This window comes from Barbus barbus (genome assembly GCF_936440315.1).
Source record: "Barbus barbus genome assembly, chromosome: 25".
Classification (NCBI taxonomy): domain Eukaryota; kingdom Metazoa; phylum Chordata; class Actinopteri; order Cypriniformes; family Cyprinidae; genus Barbus; species Barbus barbus.
In genome coordinates, this window is record NC_136753.1 from 13,144,634 (window position 1) to 13,169,712 (window position 25,079).

A 25,079-nucleotide genomic window follows, 5' to 3' on the forward strand; every position below is an offset into this window, starting at 1 on the left:
ACTTGAAGGTTATTATTGAATGTTGTTGTCGTTGTTTTTGATGACCACAAGATGTCGCCAAGGAATCAGGAATAGCAGTGTAACTGCTGCCGCTGCGTGATGATGTCTAGGTATCCACAGCCGACGCTATTTTCATCAGCAACGAGAACCGCTGGATCCGCTGCATTCTTTTAGCGAGCTCTCTTGCTTTGCCTTTCTCAACTAAGTCAGGATATTCGTATAACATTAGGCTTCAGTGGAGTGTGATGGATGAAAAGCGCAGAGCATCCTGTCAGTATGGATCCCTGGAATGCACGAAATGGAAAACAGATGTGGACCAAACAGGTATCCCTACACCTGTCTCTGTATCAAAACCTGTCAAAACGTATTGGTGAAAGGTATAGTAGACTATCACACACTTGCATTCTCTTCTCCATTGGGGTTTGTGCAGATTGAATGCCACAGGTGTAACTTCTACTGTTGGAAAGAATGAGTTCAGGTTGAAAAGTGTTATGCTGAGATCTGAAAACAGCTGAGTCTCATAATTTAGCCATTAATAACTTAAAATGCTCTATATGGAGATGTATTTTGTGTAGACTGCATGCTGTGTGTGACTTTGAAATGGAAAGGAGATTCAGGATAGAAGAACATGCATTTTCCAGAGCTCTTGTTGAGTTTATAGTGTCATACTGGCTTTATTACATTTGCTAAAATGCGTGCACCCCTCTGCTCTCGCTGCACAGCACCTTCTGCTGCTTTCAGAAGCTTGGTTACTGAACCTTACTAATAAAGTTTTGCTAAATAAACTTATGGTGATCATTAGGGTAAATCAAATGTAGTCCATTCAAATCAATTCCAGGGCTTTATCATCAACTGTATAATTAAAAATAAAGCAACTGTAATTAATAATAATAATATTTTTTACAGAAAAAGACTAAAACCAACCCTTCTATAAAAACCTGTCAATGTGTTAACCGTTACCACATGTTGAAAAATTGTACTGTATTTTATGTCATTTTACGGTAAATCACTGTCAAATTTAGGGTTTTTGGAATAAGAATTATGAGTTTCCATGCAATTTATGGTGAAAAGGAATTAAAAAGACATTCCTGGAAGTCCTTGAGAGACACACCACACATTTTATTTAAAAACGAGACACTGCATCCTCTAGGGGTCGCTATGGGGGAACGCCTTGGCGTGACCGGTGTCTTGAAGCATATATCTAATCACAACAATAACATTGGCCGGCGACAGCCTATGACGTTATTTCCTGTGCGGCCACAGTATAAAGGGGCGCCGGGAAAATACGTCATTCACTTCTTCGTCTGAAGCTTGCGCCCGAAGCATGGCACCGAACCTAGAGAACGCAGTGTCTCGTTCCCTACTCTCAGGGAACCAAGGTTACATACGTAACCTGAGATGCTTCCTTTCGAGGGAACTGCGAACTGCGTCCTCTAGGGGTCGCTATGGGGAACAGAATACCCACGCCACCATACTGAGGGGAGTGCAAGCCAAGCACAAAAGCCAAGCACTAAGTACCAACTCTACCTGGCTAAGGGAGTTGCCCCTGGGACGGTAGGACGGCTGTCAGTGACATTATCCCCTTCGGCCAAAGGCCTGAGCTGCATACCCCAGAACTTACCTGTTAGGGGCCGGGCCTCCTGGACCCAGGGTAGAGCTCAAAGGCTTGGAATCAGAAGAAGAGATTCCTTTAAGGGGATATGACCAAGCGCTTAGGATAGTAACTAAATCTTGGCCTGTCATCCAGGGGCTACTGCTTGCTCTGCAAGAGCTCGCTGAAGGAACTGTCTCAACAGATCCTTGGTAGCAACACCCTGTTCAAGTAGTATCACTGGGGATACATAGGTAGAGTGGGGCCCAAGGTGAAACTGGGCCTGACCGACTCAAAGAATGGGTACGAAGCCACAGCGCATAACCCATACCGTACAGGATTCTAGAAAGACCGCAAAACACTTGGTGTGCGATCTTACCACAACGTGGCTTTCAGAAAGTGCACAGAGACTAGCGTGCGCACTTACCATAACATGGATTTGTAAACACCGTCTTTTCAAATGCTCTGGAGGGAGCAGCATGCTCATAGGTGACCCTCTATAGTGAGGGGAGCAATGCTAGCTCTACCAAGGCAGAGCTCTGGAGAGCGGAGAACTTAACTCTCAGCATGAGAGGGAATTCAGACGCTCAGAAGGGAGCGGCATGCTCATAGGTGACCCTCTAAGTTAAGGGGAGCAATGCCAGCTCGACCAACAAGGAGAGCTCGTGAGGGAGCAGCATGCTCATAGGTGACCCTCTATAGTAAGGAGAGCAATGCTAGTTCTACCAAGGCAGAGCTCTGGAGAGCGGAGAACTTAACTCTCAGCATGAGAGGGAACTCAGATGCTCAGAAGGGAGCGGCATGCTCATAGGTGACCCTCTATAGTGAGGGGAGCAATGCTAATTCAACCAAAAAAACACTCTACCAAGGAGGCACAAGGTGGCCCAACAACCTGGCATGACTGCTAACCGGAGCTCTAGAGAGCAGAGGCCTAACTCTCAAAATAGGAGACACTCAGTTTTGGGAGCGGCGTGCTCATAGGTGACCCTCTAGGGTGAGGGGAGCACTGCTGAGCTCAACCACCAAAGACAGCAACCTGACAGGGAGGCAGAGAGGAGCCTAACAACCTGAAGTTGCTGCTCAACGGAGCTCCAGGGGGAACAGGACCCAGTGAGAGGAGTCCTTAGACCCTCGACCGGGAGTGGCAAGCTCAAAAGTAACCTCTAGGTGAGGAGAGCATTGCCAGGCCTGACCAACAGGGTAACTCGGGCTGAGGCAGTCCTAACGAGACAGGAGGTGCATGGCTAGCTCTCGCAATGAGGGGAGCACACCCTAGCTCGACCAGAAGGCAGTGCCATAAATTCTATACATGTCTGAAGAGCTATCGCTCCTCAGAGCTAAAAGCACTCAGGAAGGGTTTCCGCCGAAACACCTCTCACTCGTACCTCCGGGAAAGCAGTGTACTCAAGCCCACTCCACGGAGGGGCGAATCACTGGTTCGACTGTAAGGACAGTGTGACTCAAATATCAGGAAGCCTCTCGATGCGAGACACGAGTAGCGCATCCTGGTTGGGGCAGCTTCTCGAAGCAAACACCCAGCCAGGAGCTCAGGGAGCACTTTACGAAGCAATAATCTGAAATCCTGAATGGAGGACCCCCAAGTCCTGGGTTGCAGCGCTATACTGGGACCTGAAGGCCAAGGAGGCTACCACAGAAGCCTAGCGACTTGGCTGCATGATCCAGCAAGCATGAGGCTGAAGATGTAGGCCATCATTCAGGCTGGATCAAGTACTGACAGGTGAGATCATACCACAGGATCGAGCGGGCTCCCGGAGTGCAGTATAATGTGGTTAGAACATGTTATAAATCATCTGTCTAATAACTGCAGACAGATACCCACATCATAATTCCATACTGATAGGGAAGTTACTGATAGGGAAGATTTCCCGTCAGGTCCTTTCCCTGTTCTGCCCATGAACCGCGAATCGTGGGCAATGGGCAGATAATTCTGACTGCACTTGCTTCGCGCAGCATGTATTCAGCTCCCACTGGAGCTAAACATGCTTCGCCCACGCGCTAGATTACCTATGAATCAAGCGAGAACGGAGCCGCCGCCGCGAATGCGTCGCTATTCCAGCTAGAGGCGAATGCACTCATGCAGACACGGGTATTACAATTTGGGTAAAAGGTGAAGCACTCACCATCCCTTTTTCTCAGTAGTCCCACGAAATGTCATGATTAGCACACCAGCGCATTCAACTCCCTCGAGAGCTGAACGCGCTTGCTCTTCACCACACACACACGACCCGCGAGCCGTGTGAAACTGCGGGTATCAGAACAAAGCCTCCGTGCAAGAGAACATGCACTCCTAGTCGTGCTTAGCTTCTGCTAACAAAAAAAAACGGTCAGTGAAGACGAAGAAGTTAATGACGTATTTTCCCGGCGCCCCTTTATACTGTGGCCGCACAGGAAGTAACGTCATAGGCTGTCGCCGGCCAGTGTTATTGTCGTGATTAGATACGGTATATGCTTCAAGACACCAGTCACGTCAAGGTGTTCCCCCATAGCGACCCCTAGAGGGCGCAGTTCGAAGTTCCCTCGAAAGGGAACCAAGAAATTCCTTTTGCAGCACTTCTTGAGTTCTTATATGCACTTTACTGTACCGCATTAATTCTACTGCTTTCTTACTCAGTCGAGCACATTTGAAGGATTTTCTTTGATGTTTTGGATACAAAGAGGCTTGTGAGCCAAATAAGAAAGGGGAAAAGGTCAAATTCATAAAATTCATTTCTGTCTATTCCCGAATCCCAAAAAGTCTTATTAATCTGTTTAAAAAAGTCTACAGAATAAGAATTTAGATTCAACTTTCCTGCTACAATAGGAAAAATAGGGGTCAAACACCCTGTTGTTATTGTTAAATGAAATAAAAATACATTTAAAAGTTAAATAGATATATAAAACAACAAAAAAATCACAAAGGACCATTACAAAATTACTTAATATATATATAATAAAAGCTAATTAAATAAAAAAAAAAAACTAAAATAGTATATAAAAAAAACTAAAATAGCACTGAACAATATATATATATATATATATATATATATATATATATATATATATTCCTGCTGATGGCCACGTATGTAATTCCCGTTGTCAATAAACACTTATTTAATTAAGATCAATATTAGTTTTAAATGTAGGTAAATATATGAAAGTATAAAGGAAAGTATGTATTTTAGGTGCTGGTCACCAATTTTTATTTAAAATTGTTAAATGGTGTGACAATTGAATTTTTAAAAGTATATACATTTTATGCAAGATGATAAAATTTTAGAATACATATGGCATGTCACAGCACAGGATTATTCAACTTCCCAAAGTATTTCATATCAAATGCAAAAAAAACTGCTGGAACAGAGAAAAAAATCTCCAACTGGCCGAATATTGGTTGATTAATTAGTCAATACAGTGGTTTGTTATTAAATAACAAATGAAGACACATTATATTGTTTGAAAAAACAAAAGGGTTTATTCGAATGAAATCTTTTTTCTAAATATTGTCTTTTCCCATCTCATGAGCTGAGTGACCACTCAGCTGAGTAAAGCTGACAGAACATATTAGCCTCAGCCTAGCATAACGGTTACCATGCCACTCATGAGAAAGAGACAGGGCACAATGCCACTGGAGATATCAGCAGTGACATAACCAATTGTAGGATCAGGGAAAGAGTTATGCTAGGCCTCCTAAACCCTTGCAAGTAATAATTTGTTGTCTGACAGCCGAGGCGGGTAACCTGGACATGCTGCAATTTTCTGCTGCTGCTAAAGCTTTGATTTATTGGTACTGGAGGAATACGGATGAAGTCACGATAGAGAATAGGAAGAAGAATAGGAAGAAGGTAGTAACGATAGACCTGAAGGAATTATAGAGGTTTAGTTTACGCTTCCTTTAATCGTGATATGTAAAGAGGCTCTGTGGTTGTTTAGCTATTTTTAAATTTGCTACAGGAAGGAGGTGTAATGATGGTGAATTGATTTCAACAGACTGGTGCATCTTGAAATGTACCTCACTTTTCAGAAATCCTCCACAAGCACTGCTAATCTTGAGAGAGAAGACGTTGCATTAAATTTGATATTTTGTATAGAAGGCAATCTGAGCTGTATTCAGCACTTTGTGGTCTTGATCAGTGTGGCTTCAGTCCAGATCTTCTTGTTTTCTGTGTTTTCAGAGGCAGATGTGGTCTCAATGGCAGACTCTACTATCACAGTGGGGGACATAGAGGGGGAACTCTATAAGATTGAACAGATCAGAGACATTTTGATCAGGAGGGAGTCTGAGCTAAGATACATGTAAGTAAACTGATTTTTACATGTAAATATTTATGATATATACCAGTCGTGTATGGTGGTGTTCTGAAATGTGCTGATTTAAAAAAAAAAAAAAATCAATATATGTCCCAGTTACATTTTCTTGGTTAAATAATCATTACTTACACTATCAGAAAAAGAAAAAGTATGAATCTCATCAAGTTAGTGTTTTTAAGCATTTTACATTTATTCCAAAATAACAACTCAAGGCAGTAACAATTTAAACAATATATTTTATTTGTGAAATTATGTTCAGCTATTCTTTTTAATAGTTAACTTAGCTCATTTTGAATTTTTCAGATCAACAGTCATCAAAGCTTGTTAAATATTGGTCACAGACATGAAGATTTACTTTAAATTTCACCAAGCTAATTACTCACTAAAACCCACAGATCATGTTTTATGCCATTTTAAGTATTGTTTTTAAATTAGTCTTCCCATTAAGAGCATTATATCATTCATTCAGACTGATTCACGAACACAGAACGTGCACAAATACAAGGGGCAGGTTTCAGCATTCTGTGGTCAAATATTTTTGAATAATGACCACAGAGGCAGAATGTAATGTTGACAACTGCACAGCAGTCCAAATTCCAAATCTTGAAGAGAGTTGTTTTCCTCGCCCCCTCCTCCTCAGACTCGATGCTCATGAGGGTTGCCTGATTGATGACAAGCAAAAGGAAAGAGCACAATTGACAATGGAAGGTGACAAGCCTAACACTGTTAATGAGTTGATTTGTCCGCGTTTTAATATGCTTCTGGTCACAGAAATTTTTAGATGGATGCCGAGGCTTTTTAGGTTGGGGAGAATCTGCAGTCTCTGACCCAGTTTGTTTACTGGTTTCTATGGCTACAACGCTGTGTTTTCTATCAACTGGCAACCCGGTGTGTCAAAATAATATTGGTAAATTGGTAGTGGCTGGAATCACAGACCAAAACAAAAAGAGACATTCAGACACAGAACGCCCATTTCAAAGTAGAATAATTATCTGTAGCATTGTTTTTTTTGGAGAAACAAGTATATGAAATTAGCATATTATGGTATTTTTATATGAGTACAGTCAAAAAATGACATACAGCACCTTTAAGACTTGTTCACACCGAGTACAATGACTATGTGCATTTATGTTGTCTGAAGCCCGAGACACACTGCACTATTTTCGTCTGTCCCAGATGAAAGATTGGCATCGGGAAACAATCGTGGTGATTTCTGTAATCGTAGATCCTAATTCCTCGTAGTTCCTATGGATACAGTGAGAGAAGTTAAAAGACTGCCGTTGTCATGATCTTGCCACCAAAGATAGCCTGTTATATTTTTTGAGAGTGTCATAAATTCAGCATGTTTGCTGCTACTACCCACGTTTACAAACCAGCCAATAAAAATGCATCATGAAATCAACGCGACATGGCTCTAAAACATAAAACTGCTACCTCAAGCTCTTATCCATTCCTCTTTCGCAGCTTCCTCTTTTTTTCAGCACACATACAAACTAAAACTGCTAAAGTCAGTGCTCTTTTTGTTGACCACTAGCGCATGCTGATGATGTTTTACTCTTCTATAGTAACGTGTGTAGTAGCCTATGAGTCAATGTTATCATCGAACAGTCTGCATGTCGTACCCAAGTTTATTAGATCCATGTCGCACAGTGTGATCTGCAGTGATCTTATAGGATTGCTAAAATTGTGCAGAGTGTCTCGGGCTTAACTCGAGTTCTTTGGAGAATTCTGGCTATCAATGTTTTTTTATCATTCATCATCGTTCGGAAAGTACAGTCAGGTCCATAAATATTGGGACATCTACACAATTCTAACATTTTTGGCTCTATACACCACCACAATGGATTTCAAATGAAACGAACAAGATGTGCTTTAACTGCAGACTGTCAGCTTTAATTTGAGGGTATTTACATCCAAATCAGGTGAACGGTGTAGGAATTACAACAGTTTGCATATGTGCCTCCCACTTGTTAAGGGACCAAAAGTAATGGGACAGAATAATAATCATAAATCAAACTTTCACTTTTTAATACTTGGTTGCAAATCCTTTGCAGTCAATTACAGCCTGAAGTCTGGAACGCATAGACATCACCAGACGCTGGGTTTCATCCCTGGTGATGCTCTGCCAGGCCTCTACTGCAACCATCTTCAGTTCCTGCTTGTTCTTGGGGCATTTTCCCTTCAGTTTTGTCTTCAGCAAGTGAAATGCATGCTCAATCGGATTCAGGTCAGGTGATTGACTTGGCCATTGCATAACAGTCCACTTCTTTCCCTTCAAAAACTCTTTGGTTGCTTTTGCAGTATGCTTTGGGTCATTGTCCATCTGCACTGTGAAGCGCCGTCCAGTGAGTTCTGAAGCATTTGGCTGAATATGAGCAGATAATATTGCCCAAAACACTTCAGAATTCATCCTGCTGCTTTTGTCAGCAGTCACATCATCAATAAATACAAGAGAACCAGTTCCACTGGCAGCCATACATTCCCACGCCATGACACTACCACCACCATGCTTCACTGATGAGGTGGTATGCTTAGGATCATGAGCAGTTCCTTTCCTTCTCCATACTCTTCTCTTCCCATCACTCTGGTACAAGTTGATCTTGGTCTCATCTGTCCATAGGATGTTGTTCCAGAACTGTGAAGACTTTTTTAGATGTCGTTTGGCAAACTCTAATCTGGCCTTCCTGTTTTTGAGGCTCACCAATGGTTTACATCTTGTGGTGAACCCTCTGTATTCACTCTGGTGAAGTCTTCTCTTGATTGTTGACTTTGACACACATACACCTACCTCCTGGAGAGCGTTCTTGATCTGGCCAACTGTTGTGAAGGGTGTTTTCTTCACCAGAGAAAGAATTCTTCGGTCATCCACCACAGTTGTTTTCCGTGGTCTTTTGGTGTTGCTGAGCTCACCGGTGCGTTCCTTCTTTTTAAGAATATTCCAAACAGTTGATTTGGATGTAAATACCCTCAAATTAAAGCTGATAGTCTGCAGTTAAAGCACATCTTGTTCGTTTCATTTGAAATCCATTGTGGTGGTGTATAGAGCCAAAAATGTTAGAACTGTGTCGATGTCCCAATATTTATGGACCTGACTGTAATTCCAACAATATCACTCATTATCATTACAGCTGTGGACTTCCCTATTTGTATAGAATTTGAACAATTATTAAAACTTGCAAAAAGCAATCCAATAGGTGGGTCCTAATCACCCTTTCTGGGTTTATTCAGCAATAATAACCTGCTGACTGTAAATTATCCCTTACATATTAATATTTATGTTTTGGTTTGGTTCTGTACATGTCAAACACTTCAAAACGAGTTCAAAGTGTATCCACGTCCTTAATGTTTTTAGATTAACAGAAGTGTTTTCTTTCATTTCATTTTCACATTCCAGATAAACACACTATATATGAATGTAATAACCAGTTTTGTCAATTATAATTGACAGTCAACAGCCAAACCCTCAAGCCTTGAGCGGTTCATAAAGTTGATCTGAGATCCTTCTCATGACCATCACATCTGCAGTCATCTGTCCTTCCTGTTCCCATTACCAAGAGCTACAATCAGCCAGCTGCCCCTCATTAAGATGTTAATGCTTTGCTTTTGATGCTGCCAAAGTGTCTAATGCATGGATATTGGTTTCCCCTCACAATCGTTTGGGGAAGAGCTTTGCCTATCACAAAATCAGTGGGGCATTTCTTCCCAAGTGTTTGATTGGTGCTCAGCCTCCACAGTCTGTCTCAACTGAACCGGAAAGATACAGAGAGAAATCCAATGGTGCAGCTTCATCATTAAACTGCGTATTTGGTTCACAATTCAGGGACTGAATGCACTCTAAATACTGCTATTTGACACAATTGGCATGCAAAAATAGTAACATCTTAATTAACTGGTTTTATTAAAGTCAAAAATATGAATTTATACCACTAAAACTAAATTGATGTAAGGTAACATTTGCACTCATTTGCAACAGTGCCCTCTCAGAAATAAAGGTACAAATGCTGTCACTGGGGTGGCACCTTTTCAAAAGATACACTTTTGTACCTATGAGGTTCTAATATGTACACTTTAAGTACTAATATGTTCCTTTAAGGTACCAAAATGGACTCTTTAGGTACAAACATGTACCTTTTGAAAGGGTACCGCCCCAGTGACAGCTTTTGTATCTTTATTTCGGAAACTGTGAGTTAAAAACCTGCCATGTGTAATTCTTTGAATATCATAATTTAAGTGGTTCAAATAATTTAATCTAATAACCAATGATATCATTAGAAAGGTTGGTACATGAGTACATTATCATTTGGTTTTGTTTGCATACACACTGAAACATTAAATACAGAGCAAACATATTGACAGCATCTTTGATTGCATTTAGACATATATATCATAATTTAAACATTAAAAAATTTAAAATTTTTGCTTACATTAAATTTAATTGCCATATAAAAATATCTATTTGCATCCAAATTGTCACTGTGTAGCAGCTATCCAGATGTTCAACACTTATCTATATTGAAACTAAAACACTTGTCATTATTAAATACATTTAGCTGACATGACTAGATCTGATTTTGTATTGATGATAAGTGGTTAAATTTAGAGTGGAGTTAGGGACTCAAAAATGTATGTGTAAACTACAAACAAATACCTACGAATACTAATAAGATCAGGATGCATGGGCAATGTTCAGACACTCATTGCCACTGCAGTATATAGTAGGAAAACTGCATAATACGCAAATTTTCTGTATGCATGGGTGACCTACTGCAACTGCCAAAATGAAAAGTAAACAACAGAGCTTACAACATGGAATACTGCATCCCAAGATGCAATGCTGTCGCACAGAATTTGAAGCCAAAATGTAAACTGGATGCTTTCATTACATTTTATTTTCAACACCATGAGGTCATGTGACAACAGTGTAGGAAATGACTGTTTGAGATGTTTATAGTAGGATAAAGCTTACTGTTTTAATCAATATTAAATGAATTAGACAGTATACAGTGTTCAGAGTGTTGTATTCAGCTAATTTTAGCTGCTATCCCAATCTGAATATTGCAAAGTAAACACTGTGAAGCTTTTTACATGCTCAACACTGTAAAACATGTGACCCTGCAACCATTATTTAAAAAAAGCTGTTTTTATCTGATCCTATACATACATTTAGTTTTGTTGGTGTAACATATTTTAGTTGGTTCAGTAATGTTGCTCATGAAGCAGAATTTTTGCAGTGAAGACTGTAAATGCTTCTGCATGCTTTAGAACAGTGTGGTGTTATCATATTTGCCTGTCCTTTTGTTTTGCAGGATGGATGATATCCAGTTATGTAAAGAAATTACAAGACTGAAGAAAGAGCTTCAAAAGCTTTTGTCTATCCCAGGTGAGATCTGGGAAAGCCTCTGGAATGAATAACAGTAAAAATTCAAGAAATACTGTTTTAGCTCTTAATGTTTTTTACAGTATAGTTGTTAAAGTTTCTTCTACTGTACCTTTACTGAGGTTACTGATAAAAAAATTGAGATTATTCAATTGCTTTTATAATTTTTTAAAATTCTCTTTTAAAAGTAGCACAACATGCACTACTAATAAAGTCAGTATATTACAGTTTTTCTCGATTGCTTAAACACATTTCTTGAAACTATGCCTCGTATTCTCAAAACAGTAAACACGAATCCATAACTTCTAACTCAATTCCCCAAACTTCCTATATTCAGGTCAAAATGAAGCTCTCCACTCAAAACAACTCTATCTTGCTGAAAAACCAAACTTTGACACACAAACAGTCAAAAACACACACACTACAACACAGCTTTACACACTGATGAGATAAATTCAAAACAATACTACAAAAACCGGTAATAAGTGTTGCTTGTGGTACTCCCCAAATGTTTTATTCTTCAATTTAATGCACTGTAGAGTACAGTACAATAAAGCAAACAACAAAAATAATTATTCTGCCCCAGTATCCCGTCTTTGGTCTGGGACAGGCCAAATAACCTCTTCAACATCACAGGCTATACTGGCCCTGGCCTGGCAGCGGGGGTATAATCATCTCGCATGCCTGATGTCCTTGTGTCATTGTTCACAAACAAGATAGGCAAAATGCTTAGTCATGTTGTCAATATAACAGTGCACTCTGTTAGTATTACCTGATGTAAACTATGGCAACAGTTTGGATGACAGTTACTGTACTGAAATCCAGAAGGCTGCACTTCTTATGTATATCATATATACTTTCAAAAGTACAAATGTACACATTACTATATGTGGGATATTGATTAAAAAAGATTGGATATGATTCACAATTACACTTTTACTAGTGGTCTGACCAAAAAAAAAACATTACAACGTCATTGTGAATAGAATAGAAAAAGAAATGTGTGCACAAAGGCGAAAATAAAAATGAGAAAGTCCATATCAGAATTTCTAAGTCTTGTGTTGTTCCCTTCTGTATGTGCTTTCCAATTGAAGGTTCATGAGATGTACCTTTGAGCTATTTCAGAGAACTGGTTTGTCATTGGTTGATCTATATTCTCTTCATTAGTGAAAGTCAAGATTCACTTGAACAATTCATGCCAAATTTATTACAGTAAAAGTCTAATAGAAATATGTAGAAAATATGCTTGGCAGTTTATGATAACTAGATCAACCATTTTGCATTTACCGTAATGATTTATACAATGAACTAATGACTTGAGGTTTTGAGGGGTAAGTCTATAGCACAGGGAACTATACATTTTGAACAACATGACAATAGCAACTGATAATGTAGGAAACCACTGAGAAATGTACATAATCAGTTGCTTGAATGTACCAAAGCAATCCCAACTTGTTCAAAAGAATGAGAAACATTTTATGGTGTGCACAAGTGACTAGATGATGTGGAGGTTGAACAAGTAGTTTTGAGAATTTCATTTCTGTTTCAAGAAATGCACCAAAGCCACTGGAAAAAATTAATAAAACGGCTTTGGGCCTTTTATCTGTCCATCGAAGATTCAGATTGATGTGTGATAAATTTTGACTCCTATAGTGTTTCCACTTGGTTAATTGTGTGCTAATTGAGCTCAAACTGTGCAGACTTGAGTGAACAATATTGAATGCTAGTGCTTTCTAAATGACCACATGGTGTAAGCACTGAGAAATGTAGGGATTTGTGTGTAGAGTTTTGCAGTAACAGTTCACCAAATCTGACTCATGGGTCAAAGCAGAGAATAGTGTTTATAGTTCAGCAAAATGGGTGTGCTTTTTGAAAAATGGCGTTATGGTTTTGAAATTTTAGTTCAAAAGCCTGGTTATAGTGTTTTAGCAATCGAGAAAAACTGTAAGTCCAACCTTGCTTTGCAGAAATTATTTTGATAAACACTTGTGTTTTTCTGTTAGCGTATAAGAAGTGGCCTAGTCTTAGTAAGCATGACAATGAAACCTGTTGTTTGGTAAAATATAAAAATCCATTTTTAGATAATGACAAGTCTAACGAAGACAAACAGAAGGAGGAAGAGCTTCTGAAACAGATTCATAAATTAGTGGAGGCCAGAGACTTCTTAGTAGATGACGTGGAGTTTGAGCGTCTCAGGTAAGCCGATATTAGCATGCTGAGAAATTAAGGAGGCTGACGCACTATTCATTTGCACCCTTTATTAAATCTCTGACTGAGCTCAATTCTGGGGCAGGCAGAATTCTAAGGCCTGAGGAAAACACATTACTCAACCTCAAAGTACAGAAGTGATAGGATTTTATTTGTAATAAAGCCATGCTGCCACATTCTGCCTCAGCAATTTCAGGAATTGAATTCAGGAAAAGTCTGCTCAATGCTTGTGGTATCTGCACAATTTTGCGATTGAACCTAGACTTTGAATCCAGTCTTTATTTGTTGATGTTTTGCCTTATGTATAACAATGTAATTATATTAACATAATGTAAATGCATTTAACCCCAAAAACTCTTTCAGTTTTAGCGCACTTGTATAATCAGTGCAAAGGAATAATTATTATATTGGAGCTCCACGTTAATAATTATCAGCTGAGGAAAAACTGGATGTATTTTTAGTCCAGCTGGTGTTAAACATGTGGTGCACATCACAGTGTAGGTCCATTTCCAGCCAGTTCTCAAAGGCTGGAATGGAAGTCATGTGACATGATGCAAACCATTCACTTCCACTGAGCAGAAGTCTTTTGTAAAGCCAGCAGAATACCACAAACAAATAAAGAAAGAGAAATGCATGATACATGAACGCAAATTATATTTTCAGAATACATTTCCCAGCAATAACACAAAAACCTTGAGCTAACTGAAGGACATGAAGGCCATGCATAAATAGCAAATTATACAGTCAGTCCTCCCATAATGCATTGCCTCATAATCACCATAGTTACTTCTGCTGTACAGGGAACGGGAGGAGGACAAAGAGATGGCTGAATTCCTTAAGTCCAAACTTCCGAAAACCAAGAGTAAGTCATTCTTTTATGGTTGGTAGAACAAAAGTAATCTTTATAATTTTATTGGTCATGCAGTTGAAATATGAAACTTCTTTATTACATATAAGGTTAATTAAATGCAAATAAGGTGGGATATTTTGTAAACATTAGTCACTGGCTATGTTTCAAATGGTTTAGGCCCTCACACAACCCTAACTAACTCTAAAGGCTGTACTGTAATACAGTCTATGATTTTTGCTCAGAACTTTGCCCCAATTTACAATCTGGACAAGCTGACACTAGTTGCCAAAATTTAGAGCTAGTCTGCAGATTTGAGTTGACAGATTTCATAGAAAATTGCATAGTGTATGATGGTTACAATCTCATATTTTTTAGCTTCAGACTCAGATTCTCTCCAGTCAGGGTAAATCAAACATGTTTGATATTTTGAGAACACATATTGTTTTCATTTGTCATGCATCTTCTATCAACAAGGCACATTTCTTGTGTTTAGTGTATGATATGTCCAGTTTTCAGCTATAGATTTTAAAAGTCATGTAGTATATTCCAGCCATAACACTAACCCTAACCCTATTTAGATATGTACAGGGTGCAATTACAAAAAAACATTTTTACAATAAATATTCTGAGGAGCAGACCATCATGATGGAGCAGAATACCACCAGAGCAGGGAAAAAGACCACCACGGTGGAGCAGATGAGCAGAAGATCCCCACGGCAGAGCAGAAGACCACCACGGTGGAGCAGATGGAGCAGAAGACATCCACATAGGAGCAGACACAGCAGTAGACCACCAGAGCAAGGAAAACGACCACCACGGCACAGAAGACGGAGCAGAATACCACCAGAGCAGGGAAGAAGACCCCCACGGTGGAGCAAATGGAGCAGAACATCCCCATAGTGGAGCAGAAGACCAACATGGCAGAGCAGAAGACCACCACAGCAAAGTAGACGGAGTAGAGGGCCACCAGAGCAAGGCAGAAACCACCACGGTGGAGCAGATGGATGAGAAAAGCAGGACTGAGACTGAGACCTCAGAGGAACTGAAACATAGGAAACAGACAGTGTACTTATAAAGACCGAGGTAGAAGGCACAGATTGTTCATCAATAGTCTCCCTGGCCGCGACAGATAGTATTAAAAGTACATTGATGGCCTCCTTAGCAGTTACTGGAGTACAGCAGTAGCATCAAGAGTTTCAACAAACACAGAGAGTTCAGAGACAGCGCTTGCGGTCGTGACAGAAGCATCAGGAAACAGGGAGAATTCATCAGCATTCTCCTTGACAGGGTAGATACTGAGTTCAGTAATGCTCTTTTCAACCGTGACATGACAGGGTAAAAGTGCATTGCTGGGTGCCACCGTGGTGCTGCAGCCTCTGGAGGTTCTGCAGCATACGCGGCCACCTCTGGAGAAACTGCAGCAGGCGCCATCATCTCTGGGGACACAGCAGCGAGCACCACTACCTCGGGAGGTTCAGCAGCATCAGCTGCCACCTCTGGAGACATCATAGTGGACGCCGCCGCCTCGGGAGTTTCTGTGGTGGTGTATGCAGCCAAAACACTCCATAAAGTTATCCCCATTATGGGAAGTGCTACAGACAGGGGAATCAGTTCAGGAGCAGGAGGGCTAGAGTGAATGGATTTGGGGATACCAGCTGCGACTGATGAAACCAGCGGTGGATCCTCCACACTGGATGCCAGTCTGGGATACTGAAGAACTGACCTCAAAGATCTGAGTGTAACAGACAGGAAGTGACAAGACTCTGGACGATCAGCTGTAACCTGATGAGCCTCTGGACAATCAGCTGTGATGTGACGAGACTCTGGAAGATCAGCGGAGATGTGACGAGACTCTGGAAGATCAGCTGTGGCCTGACTTGACTCAGAAAGATCAGCTGTGACTTGACTTAGGAAGATCAGTCTTGACTTGACTTGACTCAGGAAGATCAGCAGTGACGTAACGAGACTTTGGATGATCAGCCGTGATGTGACGGGATTCTGGAAAGGCAGACATTTTGTAAAAAGTCTCTGGGCTGGTGGCCATTTTATGAAGAGGCTCTGAAGTGGTAGTCATAAAGGAATCAAGCTCTGGAAGGGCAGAAACTGCAGGAGTGCTGTGTTCCTCCTCCACAACACCCATATTGAATGCAGAGCCACTTAGAATCAAGGCATAGTCCATAAAGTCTGTCAAAAATAAATTAAACTCTCCTCCAGGAAACCATGACTTCACAGATTAATTGAGTCCAAAACGAAAAATGTATTTTAAAGCAATCTCGTCAAAGAAAGGGTACCTGATAGGACAGTTCATAAAACTGATAAACTAAACATCATATATACATACATATATAAATATATACATACATGTGTGTGTATTTATAAATACATAATAAATATACACAGTACACACATTTTTATTATGTAAACAAAAACTTTTATTTTGGATGCGACTTTTGAGAGCACTAATATATATATAAAATATTACATTTTTAAAACCTGCTTAAACTAATAGAGAATGTTTCTAAGTATTAGATAGATCTATGGTGAGAAAATGTTTTTGTTACCTTGTTAAGTTAAAATGGTTTACTGCAAGTCATTACATCTTTGTGTATAAAACAACTCTTTGTCTATGAAACACTTCTGTGTAGGTGTTGCTCGCAGCGGGAGAAGGCCGCCCAGAGCCCAGCAGAACTCTACTCCCTTTGTAACCAAGACAGGCCTCACTTTGCTGAAAGAGTGCTGTGGATTCACCTGCTCTATAATGTAAAAGACACACTTTTGGCAGTGGCAGCAGGAACACAATGCAATTCTGGAGCCTTGGATAAGGATGGCCTTTTAATGACACCAGGAGACTTAAAGAATATGATGTGAACCAACACTAGAGGTTTCTGAAAGACAAAGCTATGAAGTTGTCTGTTAAGGAATAGCAGTTTATGTGTCACTCTTATTATTTTTTTCCTTATTTTTCCACACCCATTTGCTCGCTTTCTACCTAACTCTAATTTTTTCTTTGAAAAATCCTGTTTCATTGTATTACAGAGAACATTTTGTACACTCTCAAGGGTCCTGCTGTCAGCAGCTTAGCTGGTTTGCTGTCATTCTCTACCCTTATCTTTTCCCTCATGAGACATTGTTACAGCACTGCAGTACCTGTGACTTCATTATCCATAAATGCTCAAGTTTTAGTAGAGGTTCCATTTAGACTGCTGTTTCTTAGCCAAATCAGGCTCATTGGAAATATGTGCCTGTGGCAATATTTATGCGAAATAACATTATGTTGCTTCTTGCATTGTTTCAGAACACATTGAAAGTCAAATGTTCCAGTGAGTGGCGCTAACTGGACATTCCGTATTATCCAAAACAGATGAACGTGAATCTGGCAAAGTTTTATTATGCTGGTTTTAATACGTATGGTGGCAGTTTGGAAATTAAATGTCAGTGAGTGGCATTAAAATGTGAAAAATAACGTTTCACCTACACTAAACCCTACCCTATTCCAATAGTGTTAACAAAAAGCAAACATGAGATCAAAACAGTGAAGAAACAATGCCATTTTAGCTTGCTTCTATAAGTCTTCGAAATCATTTATTGTGATTGTGTTTCACAGGACTTGTACCCGAGTGCTCCACATTGCAAATGCAGTGCTGTACCAGGTGAAAAAAGGTAATAAATAAAAGGTTTCTGTTTCACTTCTTTACTGCTTTATATTTCTGCTGGAAACTGCAGTGCATTTTCCAATGAGCCTGGGTTGGTCTTAGTCCATGTACAGTGGCTAATGAGACGTTTGCGCCACTGGTTGAACAATTAAGCTAATTTAGTTCTTTTATTGTGTTACAACAATTTCCATAATTGACAATATAACAGTTTTCTCAGCAAATATATTCACGGGAGCACAGGCGCTTGCATGAAAAAAATGAATTAAATGAAGAACATTTCATTCGGGTGAACGTCATCTAATAGAGCCACACACCAGGAGCCTGTCCTTTCCACAGCTTGAAGTCCAGCATGTCTCACAGTGCCAAAGCATGTTGTTTATGTTCTCTAGTGAAGTGCTTTCAACAATGTCAAGGGCTCTTCTCTGTGGAGACAAGGCTCCATAGCAACCAGTGCATTAGACAATTCATCTTTAGTCACTTTTTGTGGCGTTTTAGTAGCTAAAAACATCAGGAGTCAATTCACACATTTATAGAGTGTATTTGTAGATGATAATGGAAAAGATCAAAATGCCATTATGGCTAGGTGAATCTATGAATAATACTAAACATTTTGGATTTTGTTTAGATAAGTGCAGGACTCTACTAAAATTGATCAATAATTCAACTAATCAGCTTTGACCCTGAATGTAATTATGCTTATCAGTTTATTCATTTTATGTTGCAGGATTAATTACGGTATTAAGCATCATAAGGCATTGTGGTAAGGAGCCTTTTAATTAGTATGTTAGACTGCTGCGGCCCACGGCTCTCAGCTGTAAGCACTGTGAGTAGAAACTCCTGTTGACTCTAGACTTAATGAGTATTTATCGCTAGTTAAAGGTCGTTCTTGTCACTCATACGTTAATCACCTGACTGCAGTCTGTCTCCTCTGAGTGGACTGCTCACATCTGCTCATTAATCTTAAGGGTATATTTCCCAAACATGAAATGAGCTGATTTTGTGCTGAACTTGAAAAATTTCCATTTGCTTGTATCTTGTACTTTTTAGTTTACATATGAATATGATCAAATGTGCCATTGGGGCATTATTATATATTGAATTGTTTTCCCTTTGTATGTAAAGTCTTTAGACAAAATTGCACCCAAAATCAAGCTGATAAGGGGGGAAACCTATCACCTGAACCTAAAAAAATCTAGTGTGTTTTGTCATTAGTGTTTTAGTATCATTTAAAGGTTATTTCTACTATTATAGTTTTTATTCATATTTTATTTTTATACTTTCCATAGTTTGTTTTGTTCTGCCATTTGTCAGTTTTTAAAATAAATTTCTTTATTCAGTTTTAGTTTTTATTTTTTTAGCTGCCATGGCAACACTTTTAATTTTCATTTAGATTAAGTTTTTCATCTAAAATTTATTTTTTTATTTATTTCAGATTTATAATATTTGTATTATCGTTTTAGTTAACAATAACAACACTGGTTGTCATTTCAGTTGTTCCATAAACAACAGATAACCATTTCCAATGCAGCTGTAACCCAAATGGATTTTCCTTTTAATGTCATCTGGAAAACATCTGCTTCCTTTAGTAGCTGCTGACTAGATGTAAAACATAAAAGCTGGGTATGACGTGAAATACTATAGAACACTGCAGCTACAATTAGAGAAAGCGTTTCCCCTGAGGTTTTCTCCTTTATGAAGGGATAAAACAGTCAGGTTACACTCTGATGAGTTCTTTCATATTGCTCTCATCTCTCTTTTGCTTTTTCTTTGGTTAGACATTGATGTAGTCCAGGTTTAAGAGTTATTTTCGGCACTGGGTTATGTGTCTTGCTATACTACACTGTCAAATTACTTTCAACGAAACTGGTGGAGCAAACTTGTGTAGCTATTTAGTTGTCTGTAGAAGCTACTATATTGTCTCAGGTGTCTTTATACAGTCTATTGACATGACATCTACCAACATGATTGGTTATTTATAATGATACAGTATTTATGTGATTTGCTAAATCACAAAATAAGTTGATGCATTAATGATAAATGATGAATAAGCCGATGGCATTAATACACTGTCACTGAATTATAGTAGCACAGTTAGTCTTAGGATTTCCAGGGTTTCAATTTTAACTTTAATTTTAAAACCAGATACATTTGACTTGTAATTTCTTTATGCTGTTGATGATATATATGGACCTTTATGTCTGTATGTATATGTATGTATTCATTTAAACATATTTTATACTTACATATTACGCTACCATTCAAACGTTTGGGGTCAGTAGGATAAAAAAAAAAGATTTCTTAAAGGGATAGCTCATTTAAAAATTAAAATTATGTAATTAATTACTCACCCTCATGTCATTCCAAACCCGTAAGACCTTCGTTCTTCTTCGGAACACAAATTAAGAAATTTCTGATGAAATCCGAGAGCTTTCTGACCCTGCATAGACAGCAAGGGTCCTACCACATTCAATGTCCAGAAAGGTACTAAGAACATTGATAAAACAGTCCATGTGGCATCAGTGGTTCAACCATAATTTTATGAAGCTATGAGAATAGTTTTTGTGTGCAAAAAACTCAAATAAAAAACTTAATTCAACTCCTTAATTCACTCCTCCTTGTCACCTTAGCGCCATTTTAGAGAGTATCACGACGCATGCACATTTTCATTTTTGGGTGAACTGTCCCTTTAAGGATCATGTGACAATAAAGACCGGAGTAATGGCTGATAAACATTCATGTAGCCTTGGTGAGCATAATAGACTTTCAAAAACATCAAAAAAATCTTATTGACCCCAAACTTTTGAATGATATTGAATGAATATATAAAAAATTAAGCTGCCATGGTACTGTTTTTTTATGTTTTTTTTGTTTGTTTGTTTTTAAGCTCTTTTGTCAGTATTATATTTTTTTACCACAAAATAATTTATGCTAATATTACTATCAGCTGCTTGAGGAAAAACAATTACATGCAAATCATTGTTCTAAGCTAAAAAGCATATACTCTCTGTAATGTATTTCTGTAAAATAAAGATTATTTCAAATCATCAATCTCTAAACTGTCTACTTTGATTGTCTTCTTAGATCACACATTGATTATAATATTTAATTTTAATTATGAATAGAGAACAACATGTTGATGACAAATTATGCTTTGCACACTGAAAATGATGTGCGTATAGTTTACTAGATGGCTCCATCTCTTGTTTTAGAATGGCACACGTTTATTTCTGATCTTTGCACAGGACAAGCTACATTCCAATAAATGCAGTCCCTCTATTCCATGAAATATGCATGCTAATAACCCAAGAGTGTCTGTCTCCCTAATTAATGACCCCAGCACGTCCGTCAGTCTTATTCCCTTATGCTGTTTGTGAAATCTCATTTTAAATCGCTTGATATTCTGTTCACAGACCTATACAAACCCACCTGGACCAGATTTCCTTAGTGCAGTAGGACAGTGGCTAATCTGTAAAATATCTATGAATATGTTTAAATAAAAGAGTTTCTATTAAACTTCAGCTGTTCAGAGATTTGTTCTGAGCATTTCAACAAAGTACCATATCTCAGGCTCCTGTACTCAGGGCTAAAACAAACCTTAGAATCACCATGATAAAGATAATAACAATTTATGCTGCAAATAAATGAATCCTTCCAATGTATTTTGTATTTTTTTAGGGTGCTGCTTGCCAATGAGGAATGAGGAGTCCAAGTGCACAGGGCCAGTGTGATAATCCATTCATTTAGATTCAGGGTGATGTCAGACACTAATCCATCTCATTGCTTATCTTCCTCACATTTTGTATACCAGAATGGCATGCAAATGCTATCCTGATTACGCAAAATATATATGCATATACATATGCATATGTAATACTGTACTAGAATACAGAAGACCTGGGTCTGAGACATACAGTTGTTTTGTCAATGCAACAAGAAGGTTGCCACGGTAGTCTATTTATTCACATTCCATTTTCAATGTCGATGTCATATTTAACACGTGCAATGTATTGTAATTGCTTAACTTATTTTATTTTCATTCTTCTATTCATCCACATAAAGTATTGCACTATAATAAATAAATAATGTCTTGCTTTCTAGAAAAATATCATATGTTAAATGTTAACAAAAGATATATTTGCTTCAGAAGCAACATTTTGAAGCAGAGATGCAAAACTAAGACTTGTCTTATGAGAATATTCAAGATTCAAGATTTTCATTCGTCACATACACAATTATACAGAGTATAACCAGCAGTGAAATGTAGGTCAGGTCCGCTCCAAGGACAGTGCAATTATACAGAATACAAAACACCGAATGTACATAAATATTAAGAAAAAGAAAAGTAGAAAAAATAATAAAAAATAATCAAATTAAATAAAAGATAAAAAATATAAATATAAATGTGCAGGTCATTATGTTGTTGACTTAAATAGTAATATAAGAAGGAATGTGCAAAAAAGTTGTACAGGGTATTTACATAGCAGCAATACGAGGTAGAAAAAATGATGAATAACTTATTGATATACTGATGTTTACTATGAGATGTTATGACACCGAGTTAGAGTTTAGGAGCCTGATGGCCTGGGGGAAGAAGCTCCTCTTAAGTCTCTCAGTTTTTGCCATCAGGCTACGGAAGCGCTTACCAGATGGTAGCAAAGTGAATAGACGGTTACCACGGTGATTAGAGTCCTTGATGATTTTGACAGCTCTACTTTTGCAGCGTTTGAGGTAGATGTCCTGCAGAGAGGGGAGAGCAGACCCTGAGATGCGCTCAGCTAAGCGCACAACTCTCTGTAGAGCTTTACAATCATGTTTGGAGCTGTTTCCATACCACACTGTTACATACCGCAAGTCAATACACTTTCTATGGTCCCTGAATAGAAAGTTTTCAGGATTGCTGGTGAGACCCTGAATTTCCTCAGCTGTCGCAGATGGCCTGGCTTTCTTAACCTGTGATTGGATGTGTGTAGTCCAAGTCAGGTTCTCGGAGATGTTTACACCGAATATTGAGATTTTTCTTTTTTTTAAATCAGAAACCTCTCTACATTTATGCCTAAAATAGGAATATAAAATATATATTATTTTAATATTTAACATAGGATATTTTTCAACAAAACAAGATATATTTTTCTCTAAAACTTAGTCTGAATACCTTTTCAATTTTGATAATCACATAAATGGAACTTGTTTGAGCATTGTTTAGATATTTTACTACTTTGTTTATTTGTAACTTAGAGAGTCCCTTGATGAAAAAATAGTACCTCATTCCTCGTCATACTGCCACTTTCTTTCTCCGTCATCATGTATAACAGTAAAACAAATGTATAACAGTATTGCAGTGATGATCTGATTTCCCAATAGTGTTATCATGTACAAAGAGCTAGAAGAGAGTGAGATAAACTCCTCTTTAATTTGAGGTCAAGCTTCCAACCTGCTCTGGGCAATTTCATTGCCATGAGAGTCTACTCATCCAGTGTGTATTGTGTGCATCAGCAAAACAAACAAGAAAACAAACAAAAACACACTAAAAATGCCCAGTATTCAGTCAACACCATCTGGTTCTATGTCTGATCTTAGTTTGTGTCTGTTTTTGACTCAAAGCTCTCATGGGAAGCTTCTGCCAGTCTCCACCCTCCCTCACTATAGGTTACTGTGGTGCATTGCAGAGTCTGATGATGACTCACACACAGGTTTCACTGATCACAGGAAATTGAAGGGTGTGAGAACATTACTTATTAACATTAGCGTTTAAAACCAGTTCAGGAAATTGATGTTACAAGTCACGCAGCACTGTGAGCTTATTCAAAAGCTGCCAGATACATATTTGTATAGCTAGACACAATTATGAACCATGTTCAACTGAAGATGACTGCCAGTGGCCATCCTGGCCCTCGAAAAGCAAACGACAGACTGCCACAACTCCCAGCCCTTGCATCATGTCTAACACCTTTAATTTTTTGTGATTGTTACCATGACACTGAGGCTGTGGTTAACTGCACTTGAATGCTTTAGTTTACAGTAAGTGCAACCGCACTGCATTGACGGCTCTGTGTAACCACAGCAATATTCATATTCATATTCAAGCCCAACTGAGTAATTATCTCACAGAGCAGAATCAGTCTACTGGGCTCTATCCTCCTGGCTCATTAGTCTCTGTGCATTAATTAAGGAAACATATTCCTCACACTTCTGCCTGGGTGACAGGGTAATGCCATTCTGTGATTCACTCCCTGCTGTATTCCAAACTGTGGCTTTTTCGACATCTTTAGAAGGCTGTTAAATCTAAAAGGTTGTCTATAGCAAAGCTTATTAGGTTTTGAAACAACTGTCTGGTCTTTCTGACTATGAAAGCCCGTGTTAAAATTCACATTACACACCGCTTGTTTGGGTATTTACACAAGAGTCCTGTTAGAAATGGCATGATGAGATATGTTTGAGGGTTTGGTGTGACTGAAGGTTAGAGCATCGGGTCAGAGGAGACGATGTCGCATTTTTTCTGATGGGCAGTGAGTCATCCAGCTCTACGTCACTGGACAGCGGCTTAGACTCCACGTGCATGTGAATGAGAGAGCGCGCGCGCGCAGGGAGAGAGTCTTGTAAATGTGTTTATTATGATATTCTGAATTCATTAAGTCACTCGACGCAGTGCTTAAATTAGTTAAACTCTTTAGTTGAATAAAAACGGCGTTCTCTGTAGCTCTCTGATAAACAACAATCGAAATATTTCTAGAACAAATAGTTCAATGTCTTTCACTGTGTGAGTGCATGTGTTTGCAGACTTCACCGTAAATGTTGAATCTCAGGTGTTAGTCTCGAACGCATGAAATAAACAAAGCATAGAGCGACACCTTGTGGACATAACTCTCAGTTGTTTGAGTTTTGGTTCATGTAGTCCTGTTAATCACAACACAAATTGATCACTCCATCTCTATTTTTTTTATAGGCCTATTTAATAAATGAATGATTTACTGTTAATTATATAGTATTAGAACTAATTCATTAGTTAGTATTATTATTATTGTTAGTCAGTTTGATGCTGGATAGTGGCTAAACAGCAGCTGCAGCTATTTCTGACTCTTTTGTAAATTACTT

The 25,079-nt window shown here is 38.7% G+C and overlaps 1 protein-coding gene across 1 annotated transcript; it reads left to right on the top strand.

The window, feature by feature from the left end:
- Positions 1-245: 245 nt before the first annotated feature.
- On the top strand, positions 246-17,098 carry LOC306844915 (bMERB domain-containing protein 1-like; the record flags this gene model as incomplete). The annotated part of the gene is made up of 6 exons (XM_079377355.1): positions 246-324; positions 5,764-5,884; positions 11,206-11,279; positions 13,358-13,472; positions 14,285-14,346; positions 16,980-17,098. 6 exons carry the CDS (start codon positions 246-248, stop codon positions 17,096-17,098), a joined length of 570 nt encoding a protein of 189 aa, XP_079233481.1.
- Between the last annotated feature and the right edge of the window lie 7,981 nt (positions 17,099-25,079).